General features: G+C 49.3%; 1 protein-coding gene across 1 annotated transcript; it reads left to right on the forward strand.

Moving 5' to 3' along the window:
* The first annotated feature begins 427 nt into the window (after positions 1-427).
* Wnt8a (Wnt family member 8A) lies at positions 428-6,012 on the forward strand. The gene is made up of 6 exons (XM_052741434.1): positions 428-559; positions 641-674; positions 1,002-1,140; positions 3,230-3,355; positions 4,020-4,162; positions 5,440-6,012. The coding sequence occupies exons 1-6, from the start codon at positions 477-479 to the stop codon at positions 6,004-6,006; spliced, it is 1,092 nt and encodes a 363-aa protein (XP_052597394.1). The 5' UTR covers positions 428-476; the 3' UTR covers positions 6,007-6,012.
* Positions 6,013-20,620: the final 14,608 nt, after the last annotated feature.

Raw genomic sequence — 20,620 nt, forward strand, 5'->3', positions numbered from 1 at the left:
AGGGTCCCCAAAAAGTTCTTCTATGATTACTAACAACATGTGGAGGAAATCAGGGTGAAGGGTGAAGTCTCATTAACACTTGGAGACCTGCAGCTCCAAGGGAGGGGGGACTTGAGGTCAGGGGAGGGACCTCCACCGCTCCAGGCTACATGATTCTAAGCAATGGGCCCTCTCAAGCAGGAGGAGATAAACGGACTATGTGATCAGTGACCCTAAGGGTGGGAGACCTGCGTCAGCCCCTCTCAGCCTGGGAGAGGAGGGCGTGGCCTCCTTGAAGGCTTTGGGCTGAGACCCTCCTCTCTGATTCCCCATTGGTCAGTGGCTCCCACGGCTCTGCCAATGAGGGACAAATGAGATGGGCTGTTGATTTTTCCCTCTGGGCCATTGAGAATTTGCCCACATATAAATACTGGGAAAAGCTCTGCCTTCTGCTCACTTCTCTGCACTTGGCCCTGAGCTGGCCCGGGTCCCCTGGGATGGGCAGGGCCATGGGAAACATGTTTATGCTGTGGGTGGCTGCTGCGGGCATGTGCTATACCACCCTCAGTGCCTCTGCCTGGTGAGTCCTGCCCCCAGCCCTCAGTCCCCAAGGAAGCCCAGCATGCCATCCCCGTTCACCTCAGTTTTTCTTGTTTGGTAGGTCAGTGAGCAATTTCCTGGTAACAGGTCCCAAGGTAGGATGATGCCTTTCGGTCCCTCCTGTTTTTACCCTCTGGGGTCCCTGATGACTCTTCTGGGGAAAGCGAAAGGGGCGGCGGGTGGTGGGAAGGACTGTTTCAGACCCTCTCCCCGGGAGATCCAGAACTGTTTCGTTTTTGTGTTGTCTTGTGGTGTCCAGGATTGAACCTAAGGCCTTGTGGATGCTAGGTAACTGCTCTGCCGCTGAGCCGTGTCCCCAGGCCCCAGTACGGTTTCTTTCTGGGGAATGATTGTGTTTGAGTCTGTCTTCTCCCCGACCCTCCACGTCCCGGGGAAGCTCACAGCCCTTTCCCCTGGCACAGGCCTATCTGACCTATGCCACCAGTGTGGCCTTGGGCGCTCAGACTGGCGTCGAAGAGTGTAAGTTCCAGTTTGCTTGGGAGCGATGGAACTGCCCTGAGCATGCTTTCCAGTTCTCCACCCACAACAGGCTGAGAGGTGGTAAGTTGTCATGGGACCACGCCGCACGGTGGGCTTGTAGTACGTACATGGGTATATGAAACATGTGTGCATGGTGAGATGTGAAAGTGACTAGCCAGCTCCTGACACATCCTAGCTGTGCTACCCCGAGTGAGGGTTACAAGGGGCAGTGTGTGTGCTTCAGACCTGCTGAGAAGGAGTTTTGTACCATTTCTTTATTTACAGCGGGGCATGCCGCAGTGCGTGTGTGTGTGCATGTGTATGTGTGTGCGTGTGTGCGTGTGTGTGTGTGCGTGTGTGTGTGTGTGTGCGTGTGTGCGTGTGTGTGTGTGTGCGTGTGTGTGTGTGTGTGTGTGTATGTGTGTGAGGACAACTTGGGGGAGCGTGTTCTCTACTTCCACCATGAGTTTTGGGATTGGACTCAGGTCATCAGGCTTGGATGCTAGCGCCCTGCCCTGCTGAGCTGCCTCGGGGGCCCTGGGAGTGTTCTAAGGGTTGAAGGAGGTGACCAGGGCTCTTACCACAACTGTTATTGTAGGCTTTAATGCATGTCTGTCTGTGTGCTCATTCACACTCACCTTGCTCTGAGTTGCATGAAATGAAGTAAAAATGGGGAAAGGCATCCATGGGGTCCTTGAAGGAGTTACATTTGCCCCCTTATCATAAAATCCCAGTGACAATGAAGCTGTGAGATCAGAATGACTTTGCCTCAGGTGGCTGTGTGGTGTGTGGATGTGTGTGTGTGTGTGTGTGTGTGTGTGTGTGTGTGTGGTGTGTGGATGTATGGATGTGTTTGTATGTGTGTATGATATAAATGCATGTGTATGATGTATATGTTTGTGTGTGTGATATGTGTATGTGTGTATACATGTGTGTGGTATGTGTGCATGTGTGGATGTGATGTGTGTGTGTTTGTGTGTATGTGTGTGCGATATGTGTATATGTATGTTAGGTGGTGTGTGTGTGAGAGAGATGTGTGTGTGTTTGTGTCTATATGTGTGTGATGTGTATATATGTATGTTGTGTGGTGTGCGTGCATGTATGTGTGATGTATATGTAGGTGTGTGGTATAGTATATGTGTATTTATGTGTGGGATATATGTATATGTATGTGCATGTGTCTGTGTGTGTGGTGTGTGTAGTTTGTATATATGCATGTGTGTGCATGTGTGCATATGGGTGTGTATGTATATGTGCATGTGTGCATATGGGTGTGTATGTGTATGTATGTGTGCATGTGTGTGTACAGGTGTGGATGTATATGTATGTGTGTGCACACACATGCATGCTTTCAGTTAGGTGCAGGAGTTTGCATGGGAAACCTTTTTGTAGAAACGACAGAGTTGCTGAGAAGAGTTGGGGGAGAGTAAAGGGCAGGAAGAGCTTCCTCTCCATGGAACACGCAGGTAGACTAGGCAGTGTTTGTAAGACCTCCGGGGTCTGGGGGGATGCTCAGTGGGTGAAGCCCTTGCTGTGCAAGCATGAGGCCTTGGTGTGGACCTGGGTGTCATGGCACAGACCTGTCGTCTCTCAGAAACTGAGGCAGAAGGATGCGAGGCCTTACTAACCCGCCAGTGAGCTCCAAATTCAGTGACAGACCCTGGGAGAGTAAAATAGTACAATAGAGGAAGATGCCTAATGTTCACCTTGGGCCTCTCCACACACATAGGCACGTGTGTCCATATGTACATGTGTGCACTCACGCACATTCACACACACACACACACACACACACACACACACACACACACATTGCCTCCCTACTCTGTGTTCAGAAATAAAAGGTCTTTCTCAATTGCCTACACCAGCCTTGTGCCTGGGTCTCACTGCCTCTATACTAGTGGACAGAGGTCTAGGCTAGATTTCAGGAGAGTGGAGTCCTGATCCGAAAATCAGCACTGGCCTTAGTTAGCTTCAGGGTTCCCTGAGTTCCGATTTCCCCATCCGCAGCGCGGGATGTCCATTCCTGCCTGGATAAAGTGAGGAGGGGGAAAAGGCAGAGTGAGGGAAAGGCGTACCCTAAGTCCTAAGGAAGCGGGGCAAGAACAACAAGGCTGCTTTGCGCCACCAGGATCCACGTGTCTAGTCAGCCCCCTCTTTCTCTCCAAAGCTACTAGGGAATCATCCTTCATTCACGCTATCCGCTCTGCTGGAGTCATGTACACCATCACCAAGAACTGTAGCATGGGTGACTTTGAAAACTGCGGTTGTGATGGATCAAAAAATGGAAAAACAGGTAACTTGGGCTTCGACGGAGGTGGGAAGAGGCGGGGAGCTGCAGAACTGAGTGCTGATGGAGTTTTCTAAGAGAAGTCTAGGGGACTCGGCTCTCTTGAATCCCTAGACTCTAACCATCCCTTCACCCAGTGGTGTCGCGGACTGCCGAGAGCTGAATTTGCATCCCTGAGACCAGGCATTAGAAAGTTTCTCTAAAGCTAACCAGGAGATCGGAGTGAGAAGGCTGGGAGGAGAGCCAGAGACCAGCCCTGGTACTGGAACACCTTGTCCTCAAAGCTCCCCAACTATTTACAGACCCTACAAGACTTAGACCTAACACTAATGAGCGCAGAGGGGGCTCTGACACTGTTGTGAAGGTGTAGAGATCTGGAATATTCGAGCTACAAAGAACCTCCGAGGCCATCCAGCTCATCCTGTGCACCCATGTTTCTCCTGTGGGCACATAGGACTTACCTCTTGAAGCTGAGAAACACTCAGAGTGGGCTTTGGGAATGGGAACCCACCCATCCTCCCCGAATACCTATATTTCCCTGTCTCACCTTCAGACATCATCCTCTGAGGACTCTTGGGGATGGTTTAGCTGTCCACTAAACAGAACGTGGCTCTTTCCCTGGGATCTAGCTGAGCGTTGTATGCGGATCTCTTTTCTTTCCTGTGTGTAGGTGGCCATGGCTGGATCTGGGGAGGCTGCAGCGACAATGTGGAATTTGGGGAAAAGATCTCCAGACTCTTCGTGGACAGCCTGGAGAAAGGGAAGGATGCCAGAGCCCTGATGAATCTGCACAACAGCAGGGCTGGCAGGCTGGTGGGTTTGGACTGCAGCCCCTCACACTCACCAAGAGCTGTCTCATACCTGCTTCATCCCCAAAGCCAGTCAGGAAGAACTTAGGCAGTTGTCTCTGTTTTCTGGATGAAAGGCCAGTTCAGTCCCAGACAAGTGGCTCGTCTAAGACAATACAGTTGATAAGCCCCAGATCTGAAGTCCATGCATTAAATTTTGATATCTTTTTTTGGTATGCTCCTGTGTGTGTGTTCTCCAAAATGGAGTCTTTTCAGGTAGCTCTGGTTTGCCTGGTACTTCACTGTGTAGTCTTTGAACTCATGGCAATCCTCCTGTCTCAGCCTCCCAAGTGCTAGGATTACAGGCATGAGCCACCAGGCTGCAAAACATATTACCCACTTTAACTACATGCTAAGACATTGACAGAAGCCTGTTATCGTCCTATAGTCTTCCTGGGATTTGAGAGGTTGGTACTGTAGAATCTGTTTTCAACAACATTTCTCTGGTGGAGTAATATTGTGAACTCAAATCTGGAAGCAAATTGGACTTGAGACAAAAATCATTGAAAATTTCCTGTGAGCTTCCACCTGGATATCCTGGTCACCCAGGACAGAGGGAGGCACTTTCGAGGCAATTATAACCACTGCCTTGAGGGTAATGGGTTCAGATTCCTTCTTTCTAAGAGGGTGTTTGGGAGACCAGAGGGAGGGCGACAGGGCACAGACAAGCCACCACAAATAGTCTAACTCCAGGCTTCACAACAGACACTATCTGTGGGTGTGATTTCTTCATAACTTACGAAGTGTTTCCTTGATTATTTTTTATTTTTATTTTTTTGAGGTGCTGGAGACTAAACTCCGGGCCTCATACATGCTAGGCAAGTCCTCTCCCCTTGAACTATATCATCAGTCCCTATCTTATCCTACATTTGGATAAGAAATTGGCCCAGGAACACACTGGGATTGGGCCAGGAGCAGCCTAGGTTCCCGGCCGCAGTAGCCTTCTCAGCATTTGGCGAGCTCTTCATCAGAGGCATCCAGGTCCTGAACCTCTGGATGTTCTCCTTGACTAGATCTGAGCAAAGGCTTAGGAGCCTCCCCAATAATCCCCACAGGTCTCCAAAGCTAGAAAGCACAGCTCGAGAATATTGCTAACCACTGGCCTTCTCCATCAAGAGTTATTCTTTGTGTTCTCCCCCCCCTCACCCCTCGCCCCGTCCCCTCCTCTCTCCCCCTTCCTCCTTCCCTCCCTTTCTACCTCTCTACCTCCCTCCCTTCCTCCCTCTCTCTCTCTCTCTGAAGGCAGTGAGGGCCTCCATGAAAAGGACCTGCAAATGTCACGGCATCTCAGGAAGCTGTAGCATCCAGACGTGCTGGCTGCAGCTGGCTGACTTCCGGGAGATGGGAGACTACCTAAAGGCCAAGTACGACCGCGCGCTGAAAATCGAGCTGGATAAGCGCCGACTAAGGGCAGGCAACCGAGCCGAGGGCCGCTGGGCTCCCACAGAGACCTTCCTTCCCAGCGCAGAGGCTGAGCTGGTCTTCTTAGAGGACTCTCCTGACTACTGCACCCGCAATGCCAGCCTGGGCATCTATGGCACCGAGGGCCGCGAGTGCCTGCAGGACGCCCGCAGTGCGTCCAGGCGGGAGCAGCGCAGCTGTGCGCGCTTGTGCACCGAGTGTGGGCTGCAGGTGGAAGAGAGGAGAACAGAGGCCATGAGCAGCTGTGACTGCAGCTTTAAGTGGTGCTGCACCGTCAAGTGCAGCCAGTGCAGGCGCACCGTGAACAGATACTACTGCACACGCCCCTCGGGTAGTGTCCGGCCCCAGCCCCGGGGCAGGGGCAAGGGCAAGGGCAGTGCTTGGTAACACCACCACAGATTCACTTGCTGCTTAGTTGCGGGACAGTGGAGGTGGGGGACACAGCTTCTGGCCTAGAGGACACAGACTGGAAAACAATGGGGACATCGCAGGGTTGGCCTGTAGACCTTATGATAGCTGTCATAGATCATACAGCGTCTTCGCAGAGCTGAAATCCGAACCTGGTTCTCCTGGACCCAGCGTTTCCTGCGCAGTCACTCTTGGACTTACGCAGCTTCTTAAAGGAGGAGCTTGATTTAGGGTGCACATCCAAAGGACCCTCAAAGAATTTGTTCCGTTAAGTTTCAGACCCTGTCCTGTCCAGCTGTGTTGCTGGGAGTTAGAGCGAAGAGAAGCAAAAGGAAAAGAGTCCCAGGGCTGGGGAGATGGCTCAGTGGTTAGGAGCGCTCATTGACTAGCCTTCCAGAGGACCCGGTTCACTTCCAGGTACCCACATGGTGGCTGCGAGCCATCTGTACTTCCAGTTCCAAGGGATCCAGTGTCCTCTTCTGGTCTCCTTGGCCACCAGGCACAAATGTGCACAGACATACATGCAGGCAAAATACCTATGCATATAAAGTAATAAAGTAAAAATTAAATTTAAAAAGATCAGAGTCCTGTTCGAACCTGTGAAGGAGCGTCCTTCCTCACTTCTGACCGTCTGAAAACACTTGCAGAGGGAGCGTGGGACCGGGACCAGATTCTCCGACTGTGAGCTTGTTAGTGTTCTGGGGTCTTCATCTGCTAATGCACTTTGAAACAGTTCCCCCAGCTAAGCCTTAGGGAAACCAGGACCCAGCATGACCAAGGAACCATCTTCGGAGCCAAAATGACAATCAGTGGACAGGTGACCAGGACTTACCAGACATCTTCAAAGAAGAGTATTTCCCCAAAGAGCTATAGAACATCTCAACTTTGTTATTTTCCAAAATTAGAAACTCAATTTCATTTGAATAAATGCTTCTAGGATATATCTAGATAGGACTTTCTTTTCTTTTTAAGATTTATTTATTTTATTTTATGTGTATAGCTATTTTACCTGCACGAACATCTGTGTGCCGGGTACCTGTGGAATTCAGAACTGGAATGGCAGGTGGTTGTGAGCCACCATGCGGGTGCTGGGAAATGAACTCAGGTACTCTGCAAGAGAGTATCAGTGCTCTGTTTTGTTCGTTGGTTTTTTGAGACAGGATTTCTCTGTGTAGTTTTGGAACCTGTCCTGGAACTCATGCTGTAGACCAGGCTGACCTCGAACTCACAGAGATCCACCTGCCTTTGCCTCCGGAGTGCTGGGATTGAAGGTGTGCGCCACCAGCACCTGGGGCAGTTGGTGCTCTGGACCACTGAGCCCTCTCCCCAACCCCAGAGCTTCTCTTTTTTTCTTCCTTAGACAGGGTCTCTCTAACCCAGACTGTCCTCACCTCAAACTCTCTATGTAGTCAAGGATGACCTTGAACTCTTGACCTCCAACCTCCACTGTCTGAGTGCTGGAATTATCATCACCATACCTGATTTATGTGGTGTTGGGACCAAATTTAGGGCTTCAGACATTGGTAGGCAAGCTCTCTGCCTGTTGAGTCCCATCCTCAATCCTCAACTGGGACCTTTCCTTACTCTCTGTGGAAAGCTGAGGATCACCAGGCTATGGAGAAAACTAAACACTCGATTTCAGGAAGTAAAGTCAAACCTGGGTGTGGCAGTGCATGCCTGTGATCCCAGCACTCGGGAGGCAGAGAGCCAGGAGTTCAGTTATAAAGGGAGTATGAGGCCAGGCTATCTCAAAACCAAAATAAACGAATATAAATACAAACAAAAAAATGAAAATGAAGTAACAGGAAAACAATGCACATAGATTTTGGTGTTATTCAAGTATGACTCAGGCAACTTTAGGAAGTGAGGAAGCCCTCTGAACTTGGACCATATTCAAAGTGTGTTTACTCTCTGGATTTAGACTGCCTAGTGTGTCTGTACATCAAGATCTGGGCTCCAGGGCAGTAGTCTAGGAAAGCTGTGGACTCTACTTCCCTCGTTTACACTTTCCCCTCTTAAGAAGGTCGCCTCTGGAGGAGGGGTAGTATCCCATAAAGAGCAGCTGCCTCTTCCCCAGGCCACTGGGTTCCTAACTGAATTTCACAGCCTTGGGAAACACCGCAGAGACACTGGCAGATCCCTGCAGGGAGGTTTAACAAGTGAAGTGATCACCAAGAACAGACAGCATTCCCAGGCTTTTGTTAAGAACAGGCTACTTTGTTTCTTTCTTACTTGCCTACAATAAATGTTTTGCCTTATGCACATGCAGGGTGTGGGGGTAGAGGCCAGGAGACTTCCGATTCCTTTGAAACTGGAGTTAATAAAGGCGGTTGTAAGGCACCTGCTGTGGGTGCTGGGAATTGAACTCAGGTCCTCTGCAAGAAGAGTGAAGATTCTTAAATGCTGAGCACTTTCTCTGCCTCCAATAATCAGTTCATTTTAAAATGGTCTTCCGTCTCAGGTTGTAGTGATGAAAGGGAAATGTTCACTAAGGAAGTCGGCATCACAAGAGAAATCACAAGCAGGTTCCTTACAAGTCTGGTCCAGCCTGACCTCCATCACTTCTAGTTTGAAACCCCCATATGTGGCAGAGGCAAAACACGACGGAAAATCCATGGAGATGCTTTTCTCCATGTCCTGCTTCAAAGCAAGGGGTTAAAAAGATGTGCTGGTAAGGACAGAGAATGGCAGTGTGGGTGACTCTGGGTTGTGGTCATAGGGAGACAGAAGAACCTACCTAGAGGGCAAAGGCCTTGAGTAGGCAGCCAAAGGAGAGATTATTTTCCTGGGAAGTAAACGCTAAGTACAAAATTACATGATCCTGAGTGTCAACCGGCAATAAAACGTGGATCTCAAAGTCCCCAGCCTGATACCTAATTTGAATTGTGATACTGTTAGGGAAGTGAATAAACTCGACTTTTCTCCCTGCATCCCTACAGAATTTCCATCCAAAGGACCCAAGGCACCTGATGCCTTGACATCCCACCCCACCTCCTGACCCTCACGCTGTATTGATATACCCAAATAATCTTGGGGGGGGGGGGACGGTTCGGAAACAAAACTATCCCTGCTGCTTTGTTTAATGACCACCCCCAGGAGAACATGTCCTGTGGTCCCTGTGGAGTTATAAAGGAGTTTTCATTAAGAAAACAAAGAAAGAAGAATTCTGTGGCGAGTTTGCTGAGCACCCACCCCCAAAGTTCATAGCCCGCTGGTATCTTCTTCTGCGCCCCTCCCACCCCCATCCATCTTGCCTCCAAAGTCATCAATCATCACACCAACCAACCTTCTCCCATGGACCCTCAGCCAGGAACTGAAGGAATTTAGATTTCTCCACATCCATCACCTTCCTGTCAGTGACCTATTCCAGCCTCATTCAAATTCATCAGTTACAACCCTACACCCCCTTCCCTTGAGGTTCATCCTTGACAGGCTGGCTATCCTGAAGGTCACAGAATAAAAAACTCACATGTTCAATCGGTTCAGGGTCGAGACTCACAGCTCGGTGGATCTCGAGAACCCGCTGCAAAGGAGATGAACGGCATGAGGGAAACTTGCCCCTGAGCCCATATTTCACAAAGTCCGGGCACCGCTTCGCTTTACCTGGAAAAGAGACACCTGTGTTTTCTGTCCAGACTAGAAAACACGCTTAACGCTAGCTACAGATCCCCATAAGGCTCTTTCTCCCGTTACCTTCTCCTCCTCCGCCTCCTTCCCATCTGAACTCTGATGTGGGTTGCTTTAGGGACTCCTAAAGAAGCCCCTGAAGCCGTTTTCCAGACCCTGCCGTGGTTTGCCACAGACATAGCCTCAGCTAGCAGTTTGGTGATGGTTGAGGGTTCGGGATCCACAGTGGGAAGGTAATATTAGCATCTACCAAGAGTCAAGTGCTTCGCAGACACTCTCTCCTTCGAGCTTCAGAACGTCTAATCAAAGAGTTAAAATCACTGGGGACTCGGGGTAGAGCTCAAGGGTAGAGTACACGTTTGTCATGCTCCAGGCCCTGAGTTCAATCTCCATAATCCCCTCAAAAACACCCGAACACTTAAGAGTTACAATCATTTCCCTCTTATAGAGGCTCAGAGAGGGCGAGCACCTCAGCCTAAGATAACAACAGGAGGTGGATTTGAATTCAAACCTGTCACCTCATAAATTCAAATGCTTCCCTTTCCAGCCACTTCCCCTGTGGGGAGCCCCAAGTCTCTAGCAACACTGTAACCACCGAGACAGTTCTGTGGAGTGAAGATCATTCATATGCAGTGCGAGGGGCCTTCTTCCTCTTCCACCAGTGAGAGCGCTCTATTTCTCAGCCTTTCTCCTGAAGGAGAGCCTTAACTCTTGATTTGCAAAAGCCTTCCTTAGAATGAGAAAGCAGACGGCCTGGCACCTGCTGACTCGGGAGGGCAGAATTCTAGTTCTCCAAGGGGCACTCAAAGTGGGGAAAAGAAACACTGATCACTGTGGACTTCATTAGAGGTCAAAGTTTCCAGAGAGGATGTCAGGGAGGGTGTTTATTTCAGAAGACAGAGGAAGGGAAAAACAAGCTCCCAAGGAAAATAGGGAAACCCTTGCCGCACATCACAAACTGCCTGTAATTCTCTTTGATGCCAGAAGACCCAGGGCTGAGAAAAAAAATGGAGTGAAAGTGAGGGCCACCTCAAAGGGTTGAAATGTATCTCTAAGCCCCTTGTCCCACTTCCCTCCCTACCACAGGAAGAAAGAATCCGGTATAGCGGAGGAGAGAAGGGTAGACTCCGCCCCTGAGCAATCTCCATGGCTGGTGCTCTGGTCATCCAAACCAGGATGAGGCAACAGAAGAGGAATGTGTAATATCCCAAGGGAAGCAGAGAGAGAGTTAGGCCATGGGGTCAACGAGGGCTCGGACAGATAGGGGACTGGGGGGTGTGGAGGTGGGGTGCAGAAAGGCCTTGTGGTTGGTGCCCCAGGTGGATAAGAAGTACCCAAGGGCAGAATTATAAAACAGACAGCCAAAGGAAAAGATTATTTCCCCAGGGCTCAGAGAAATTTAAAAAAAAAAAAAAATCATGGTTATCTGATTCTGATGTTAAAACACTCAGTAAATAATGATGCCAGAAGACCCATTCCCAGCTGGGTCTGGTGTCACATACCTGTAATCTCAGTTTCACAGTGAGTCCAAGGCTGACCTAAGCTACATTAGACTCTATAGAAAAAAAGAAACCAAGAAAGGAAGGAGGGAGGGAAGAAAGAAGCCAGGCATGGTGGTTTACATTTTGTTTGTTTGTTTTGAGCTGAGGACGGAACCCAGGGCCTTGTGCTTGCTAGGCAAGCGCTCTACCACTGAGCTAAATCCCCAACCCCTGTTTTGTTTTTTGAGACAGGGTTTCTCTGTGTAGTTTTGGTGTCTGTCCTGAATCTCGCTCTGTAGATCAGGCTGGCCTGGAACTCACAGAGATCCGCCTGGCTCTGCCTCCCGAGTGCTGGGATTAAAGGCGTGTGCCACCACCGCCCGGCCCAGGCAGAGCTATTCTTAACTTCTTTTTTATTGCTTGCTCCTGCAGCTCCAGCCAGGCCAGGTTATGATAGTTCCTTGCACATATACTGTCTATGTTACTTCTGTAGCCCAGCTGAGACCATTCCCCTTCCTAAAGCTCCTTTGTCCAACTCCAAAGGCTCCTTGAAGGGCTATATGTACCTTGGCCTTCTGCTCCGTTACTCAGAGAGAACTACACACCATTGCCTATGCAATGTGTTTGTGTCTCTACAACAGGTTGATCCAGACATGGTGGTACTTGACTGTGATCCCAGGCAGAGGCAGGAGGATCCAGAGTTCAGGATTACCCTCAGCTACAGAGCAAGCTCTAGGTCAGCACAGGCCACAAAAGACCCTGTCTTAAAAACACAAACAAACAAACAAACAAACAAAAACCCGCAATAGAGCTGACATGCCTCTCTCTTTTAGGTAGGACCACGATGCTGTAGTCAAATCCCACTGGACTTCAGTGGCCTCTGGAAACACAGTGAGTACTCTTTCTACTACATCTTGGTTTAGGGCTTTTGTTTAAAGTGCAATTACCATGACTCTTCCCGTCACTCTGAAAAGTGTCCTGGATTTTTGTTTGCTTTATTTTGTAGTTTGGGGGATCCGACTCAGGACCTTGTGCATGTAAGGCTGGAGCTCTACCACCAAGCTGCATCCTAGCTCATCTGTTTGTTTTTTTTAAACAAAGTCTTGCCTTGTAGTTATGCTGGCCTGAAACTGGCCATGTCGGTTAGAACTAGCCTCAAACTTGCATTGATGAATCCATGGCAAAGGATCCGAGCTCAGAACCCTGGGCAAGGTGGCACACATCAGTAATCCCAGCCAAGCAGGGTGGCACACATCTGTAATACCAGTGTTGAGCAGGGTGGCACACATCTGTAATCCCAGCCCTAGGGATGGTGACACACATCTGTAATCCCAGTCCTGGGAATGGTGACACACATCTGTAATCCCAGCCCTGGGGATGGTGGCACACATCTTTAATCCCAGCCTTGAGCAGGGTGGCACACATCTGCAATCCCAGCCCTGGGGATGGTGACACACATCTGTAATTCCAGCCCTGGGGATGGTGACACATATCTGTAATCCCAGCCCTGGGGATGGTGACACACATCTGTAATCCCAGCCCTGGGGATGGTGACACACATCTGCAATCCCAGCCCTGGGGATGGTGGCACACATCTGCAATCCCAGCCCTGGGGATGGTGGCACACATCTGCAATCCCAGCCCTGGGGATGGTGGCACACATCTGCAATCCCAGCCCTGGGGATGGTGGCACACATCTGCAATCCCAGCCCTGGGGATGGTGGCACACATCTGCAATCCCAGCCCTGGGGATGGTGGCACACATCTGCAATCCCAGCCCTGGGGATGGTGGCACACATCTGTAATCCCAACCCTGGGGATGGTGACAGACATCTGTAATCCCAGCCCTGAGCAGGGTGGCACACATCTGTAATCCCAGCCCTGAGCAGGGCGGCACACATCTGTAATCCCAGCCCTAGGGAGGCGAAACCAGGTAGATCCCCAGAGCTTCCTGACCAGTCTAGCCCAACTGGTAAGCTCCAGGTTCAGTGAGAGACCCTGTTTAAAAAAAAAAAATAGGGTGATGAGTCGGGCAGTGGCAGCGCATGCATTTAATCCCAGCACTTGGGAGGCAGATGCTAATTCATGTGAACACTTACAAACACATATGCACATTACACACACACACACACACACACACACACACACAAGCAAGATGGTTCAGCAGGTAAGGCACTTGTCACTCAAGCCTGATGATCTTAAGATAGGCCCCTGAAAGTCAGTTAAAGGTGGAAAGAGACCCACTCCATGTTGCCCTTTGACCTCTACACAAGCTGTGGCATGCTCCCATTCTTAATCATGCACACACACAAAATAATAATAATAAATACATGTAGCTATTATTTATACACTCTCAACAAATGCTTAAAAGCAAGCACAGTTACACTCATAGCCATGCCATGGGATGAGCCTTCTAACGGAGGAGTGTACAGATGCAGCCACAGCCATGCCACGGGATGAGCCTTCTAACGGAGGAGTGTACAGATGCAGCCACAGCCATGCCACGGGATGAGCCTTCTAACGGAGGAGTGTACAGGGCAGGGACCCGGGGGTGGGCGCATATGCAGCAAACATCTGTCTGTCTGGGGAAAGCGGTGCCCAGCCAAGCAGTGAGGGGGCAGCTCACTGCAAGCCCACTCGAAGAACAAAAAGGCACTCCTTCCTTCTGTTTACCCGTGCTCTTTCATTTCTAAACAAAGCCACGCTTCTTAGTGGAAAGGTAAAATCATGATAGGTTTGTGGGGGCAGAAAGAAGGTTCTTGTTTCTCTGTTGACAATAAAGAACAGCCTTCCCCAATGAGCCTTGGTCAACCAGGTGTGGGGCTGGGGTGGGCATTAGAGGGAAATGTAGAAGAGAGTAGTTTATTACTGCTCTTTCTCTCTCTCTCACACACACACACAGACACACAGACACACACACACACACACACACACACACACACACACACACACACACACACAGAGCAATAAAATCCTTTTTTATTTTTCGAGACAGAGTTTCTCTGTAGCTTTTGGAGGTTGTCCTGGAACTCACTCTGTAGACCAGGCTGGCCTCGAACTCACAGAGATCCACCAGCCCCTGCCTTTCGAGTGCTGGGATTAAAGGCATGGGCACGCCTTTAATCCCAGTACTCGGGAGGCAGAGCCAGGCGGATCTCTGTGAGTTCGAGGCCAGCCTCGGCTACCAAGTGAGTTCCAGGAAAGGCACAAAGCTACACAGAGAAACCCTGTCTTGAAAAGCAAACAAACAAACAAACAAAAAAAGGCGTATGCCATCACTGCCCGGCGGGCATAAGGGTCTTAATCAGTAGAGAAGCTATCATTTAGCAGAGGAAGAAATGGGAGTTTTATTTCCTTCCTTTGGAGGCACCCTTGAAGTGGATTGATGACAACACTCAGTCAATCAGCATTGGGCCTGCTGTGCTGATTTTGTTTTGCAAAACGAAGCCAGCCATGGTAGAACTTAGTTGGGCAATTGCATCGATTAACACAAGACGCTCCTGGAAAATCGGCCAGGTGGGAAGGCTCTTCCTGGGAGATGATGGGTTAATCCAGGCCAGCATGGCAGGGAGCTTCATGAGGTGTTCTAGTCCCTGGCACCCTCCATGTCCCCATGTGTCCCAGAGCTTCTCTCTCTCACCTGTGGCCTCAGCTTGACTCTATACTCTCCAGAGTGTGAAGGACAGGGCTGGGTGGAGTCGAAGACTGTGTTTCCCCATCGTGTATACAATTCTTCTTCCATCAAGGCTGGGGAGAGCGGTATGGTAAGGGGAAACCTGACCTGAATCCAGAATGCTGAAGAACACACATTGAGAGGGGTATTCGTCAGGGTTCTCTAGCGGAACACAACTGACAGAATGAATGATAGAATGATTGATATTATATATGTGTGTGTGTGTGTGTATTTATATATGCTATCAAGTTTCACAAGTCTACAGGTTTGCAGCTGGCTTAGTGTGCTTCCAGCCTTTGGGTCGGGGAGGGGTGTGACTGTCGCCTTACAAAGGCCAGCTCCACCAAGGAAGAGAGTGCTTGTTTCTGGAGCTTCCACCTCAGTATACACTGGTGTAGGCTGATCCCTGTCTAACCATTTTATGGCACCAGGAGCCACGAACCACATAGATATGTTAAAGACCCCTTGAAATGGTATTATACCAGCAAAGGCCAGAAACACTAAAGTCCAAAGAGGCTGCCATTCCAGCCCCATCATAAAGGCCACTCGGAAGGATCAGGATTTTATGGTCTTTATTAAGACAAGATTTATTAAGTGCCCCTCCCCAGCACAAAGATGTTCACGCTTTTTCTTTTAAGTGTGTGTGTGTGTGTGTGTGTGTGTGTGTGTGTGTGTGTGTTTGTGTGTGTGTGTGTAGGTCAGAGGACAGCTTGAGAGAGTTGGTTCTCTTTCTACCTTGTGGGTCCCAAGAACAGAACTCAGGTCATCAGGTTTGGCTGCAAGTGCCTTTATCCCCTGAGCCATCTTGTCAGCCCCAAGGTGCTTATTCATAGAAAACAACTTGGCCCTCTGCATTCCACGATTCTGCTGAAAAGTAATCGGTTCTGAGCAAAGCTAGGAGGAGATCACTAAGTAATCTAAGGGAAGCTGCCTCAAGACGGAAAAAGCGAGCCCTGACAGCGATCGGAAGAAAACTCATCATCAATCATTTCTGTGTTTCAGTTCCCTCTGTTCACATCATCTTCCCAGTTTGCTGTCATGAAGCGGTCCCTAACACCCCCCCCCCCCAAATCGTCCTTCTCACATCTGTGGGGTCCACAGTGAGTTGACAATGCTTAGGCCGACGGAGCACAGTTGGTCTGAGACAGCAAACAGGAGGTGGGTTCTTGGAGCCTTAAGAAAGCCACACCGGTGAGGAGCATTGCCCCACTTTAGCCCTGAAATGCTGACGAAACGGCGGCGTTTTGTATGATTCCGGTGCTGGGGCTGTTGGTGGGATTAGCTGCCCGTTTGTCTGCAGGCCACTCTCTCCTCCTCAGTGTTCTCCACCACACAGCAGCTGCTGCCCAGGAAGCCTGGGGACCCGACTCCCCTGGAGCGGATGGCAGTGGCAGGGGGTGGGCTATAAAAAACAGTTTTGTCTGGGAACAATAGGCATCAATCAAGGCAGCGTCTTCAGCCTTTGATTTGGATGGGAGGGGGGAAGGCAGAACCCAGCTTCCTCTGGCCATCTCCCTTTTCAAGCGGATTAACGGGCCAGTCAGTCGGAAAGGAGCCTGCCTGCACAGAGGTCTTCCTCAGGCCTGTCTTGGATGAAGCCACTCACGTCCGTATCTGAAATAGCCAGAAACCAATGGACTCCACGTTACATGCCAGCTTTCCTGTAGGCCTGCAAGGCCCTGATCGGGCTAATTTTTCAAAGGCAGTAGAGAGTCTAATTCAAAGGCACAAAGTAAGCCCAGCAGATGTTCCTAATGGAACGGGCAGAAGGAAGGCCCAAGGAAAGCAGGAGGTCACAGAAATGGAGCAGAGACTTGGGTCGTGTCCGAGTCAAAGTTCAATCTAAATATTTCTGACAAGGAGCTGATTGCAGAAGAGCGGGTATTTCTGGGTACAAACTTCTTAAAATATATTTGACAATCTCAATTCAGGCTGATCTCTGGTATGAGCTGGGCTGTGGTTGGAGGATTAGTTCAAGGCTGGTCTGGACAGTTCACTGAGACCCTGTCTATAAAAACTAAAGAACTAGGTTCTAGCTCATGGATAGAAAGAGCGTTAGGTAGGATTGCCCTAGGTCCCATGACCAGAACTGCAAAATAATAAAAAATAATAATAAAAAGAAGAAGGAATTGAAAAATGAAGAAAAGGCCAGATGTGGTGGTGTACACCTTTCATCCCAGCACTCAGCAGGGGTCATGGGCAACTTGTTTGTGCTTATACCCTGAGGAAAATGGCCTCCCCTCCTGAAGCAGGCGTTAAGGGGCAGCAGCTCCTGAGCTAGGGAACACTAGCTTGTTGTTGTTGTTTGCAGCTTTTGGTTTGAGGTGCTGTGTAGTTCAGACTGGCCTCCGACTCACAATCCTCCTTCCTCAGCCTCTCAAACACTGGGGTTACAGGCACAAGCCACAGCATTCTGCCCCACCCGACAACATAATTTTATGATTTTTTTTTTTTGCGGGGGGGGGGGGGGGCGGGAGAATATAGCTAGAGTTTTCCTGCCTGGCCCACAGTCAGGACAAATCTCTGTCACCCGCCAGTCCCACAGCCGCTCAGACCCAACCAAGTAAACACAGAGACTTACATTGCTTACAAACTGTATGGCCATGGCAGGCTTCTTGCTAACTGTTCTTATATCTTAAATTAATCCATTTCTATAAATCTATACCTTGCCACGTGGCTTGTGGCTTACCGGCATCTTCACATGCTACTTGTCATGGCGGTGGCTGGCAGTGTCTCTTCCCACCTTCCTGTTCTCTCAATTCTCCTCTCTGTTAGTCCTGCCTATACTTCCTGCCTGGCCACTGGCCAATCAGTGTTTTATTTATTGACCAATCAGAGCATTTGGCATACAGACCATCCCACAGCAGGGGAGGGCATTTCAAGACAGGGTTTCTCTGTGTAGACCTAGCTGTCCTGGAACTGTGGCCTTGAACTCACAGAGATCCACCTGCCTCTGCCCCCTGAGTGCTGGGATTAAAGGCGAGTGCCCCCACTGCCCGGCTGATTTTTTATTTTTTAAAAAACATTTCCTTATTTACCGTGTGTTTTGGAGGCGGAGGAGGATACACAAGAACACAGGCTGTAGGAGTTGGTTCTCTCCTTCCACTGTGTGGGTCTCAGGGATCAAAGTTAGGCCATCAGAGTTGGTGGCAAACACTCCTACCCTGACCACCTTGTGGGCACAAAGTACCATGGGAATAGAGTAGGAGCCGGAGTGTCACGCTGCAACCCCAGCGTTCAAAAGACGAGACAGGAGGTCAGCACAAGTTTCCCCAGGCCGAGCTATGCATTAAGACTCTGTTAAAAAAATAGGTAAGGGGTGGAGGGTTGTCGGGGAGGGAAGCATTGCCCAGTGGATAAAGGTGCTTGTCACACAAGCCTGGTGACCTAATCCCCAGAACCAGAATCCACAGTTGCCCTCTGACCTCCACATGCACACTATACAATCTCAAAATAAATGAAAACATTAAAAAATAATAATAATGCCGGGAGGTGGTGGTGCACGCCTTTAATCCCAGCACTCAGGAGGCAGAGGCAGGCAGATCTCTGTGAGTTTGAGGCCAGCCTGGTCTACAGAGCGAGTTCCAGGACAGCCAGGACTGCACAGAGAAACCCTGTCTCGAAAAACAAAACAAAACAAAATAATAATAATGATAAGTGAAAAGCAGGTTGGAGGTTGGGCATTTAGCTCCATGGTAGATGCTTGCCTGTGGTACATGAGACCCTGAGTTCAATCCCTAATCCTGTCAAAGAATAAAAAAAATCTTGGGGGCTGATCAGATAACTTATCTGATAAAGGTTTTTGCCATTAAGCTTGATCCTTAGGATCCACATTGTGGAAGGAGAGAACTGAGTCCCAAAAGTTGTCCTCTGACCTCCACACAACACATCAATGCGCACGCGCACACACACACACACACACACACACACACACACACACACACACACACATACATCCACAGACACACACACACACACACACAAAATATATGAAATGAAATGTAATTTTTTAAAATGTTACCCAGTGATTGCAGGGCACACCTTTAATCCCAGCACTCAGGAAGCAAAGGCAGGCGGATCTCTCTGAGTTTGAGGCCAGCCTGGTCTACAGAGCGAGTTCCAGGACAGCCAGGGATACCCAGAGAAATTCTGTCTCCAAAAAAAAAAAAAAAAAAAGTAATAAATAAAATAACAATAATTAAAAAAAAAAAAAAAAACCAACTCTGGAGCATACCTGTAATACCAGCATCGGAAGCCTGAGGCAAAAGGATCGGAGGCTAGCCTGGGCTGCATAGTAAGACCCAGTCTCAAAAACAAAGAAACTTCTTGACAGACGATTAAGATCTAAGACCTGTTTGGATAGGGACTGGCTAGATAGCCTCATCGCGCTTTACAAAAGCACTTGCCGGACAAACCTGAAGACTTCAGTTCGAATCCTGGAACCCATGTAAAAAACGGCAGGAGAGAAGAGACTCCACACCTCGGTCCTCTGGTACGCACACCCGACCCACACAGTAATAAATACGTAAGAATAAACTTTAAAAACTATTTCCCCAGTGATAACTGAGTATGAGGACCATACGGTATTCTTGATGATGTTTGGTGATAACTGAAAAGTGTTAGGGTAAAAATAAGACCACACAAGAACATCACTATTCTTACATAGAATGCAGTTTTAAGAGGGCTTGACCTCCATCATCACTCTGGGAGGCAAACCCCACATCTGCTGGGCCATCCTGCTGGTCATCCTTGTATTTATTTTTTGAGACAGAATTTCAGTAAATTGCCCAGGCTGGCCTTAACTTACTTAAAATTCTTTTTGCTTTTATTCTTTCAATTTTTAAATTATTTATTTTATTTTATTAGTGGGTGTTTTGCCTGCATGTATGTGTGTGTACCATGTGCGTGCCTGGTGCCCACGGTAGTCAGAAAAAGGGCATCAGATCCCCTGGAACTGGAGTTACTGATGGTTGTAAACTACCATGTGGGTGCTGGGTATAGAACTGGGGTCCTCTGCAAGAGCAGCAAGTGTTCTTAACCCCTGAGCCACTTCTCCAGTCCCTGTTTTGTCTTTTTTTTTTTTTTTTTTTTTTTTGGTTTTTCGAGACAGGGTTTCTCTGTGTAGCTTTGCGCCTTTCCTGGGACTCACTTGGTAGCCCAGGCTGGCCTCGAATTCACAGAGATCCACCTGGCTCTGCCTCCCGAGTGCTGGGATTAAAGGCATGCTCCACCACTGCCCGGCCTGTTTTGTCTTTTGAGACAGGTTCTCAAGTGGCCCAGACTGGCCTTGAACTTGCTGTATACTGAGAATGACCTTTAACCCCCAACCCCCTTATATCTACCTCACAGATCCTGGGATTATAGACACGCACTACCATGTCCTGTATTCCATGGTGCTGGGACTGGAGCCCAGTTCTTCATGCATGCCAGGCCACTCCACCAACCAAACCGCATCTGCAGCCCTGACCTTGATATTTCTGCCTCAGCCTCCCAAGTAGCTAGCCTTACAGGTCTGCTCTACCATGGCCAGCTTGCGGGGGAGGCACATGGGTGCCATGGCACAGGCATGGGGGTCAGAGGACAACTTTGTGGAGTCTTCTAACTGTACATGAGTTCAGGGGCTAGAACTTTCGTGGGTAGGCTTACACAGCAGGGTCTTCAGCCACAGGGCCAGGTCCGCAGCCTGGTTTTGTTCTTAAGACAGTCTCACTGTGTAGCCCAGATAGACCTCAAACTTAGGTCCTACTGGAGAACTCCAGCGTTCTGTCTTCATATGGTTTATGTTGTTGTCTTTTCCCCTACAGATATGTGT

This window comes from Peromyscus californicus, unplaced genomic scaffold (assembly GCF_007827085.1).
Source record: "Peromyscus californicus insignis strain IS unplaced genomic scaffold, ASM782708v3 Scaffold_17__1_contigs__length_78620276, whole genome shotgun sequence".
Taxonomy (NCBI): Eukaryota; Metazoa; Chordata; class Mammalia; order Rodentia; family Cricetidae; genus Peromyscus; species Peromyscus californicus.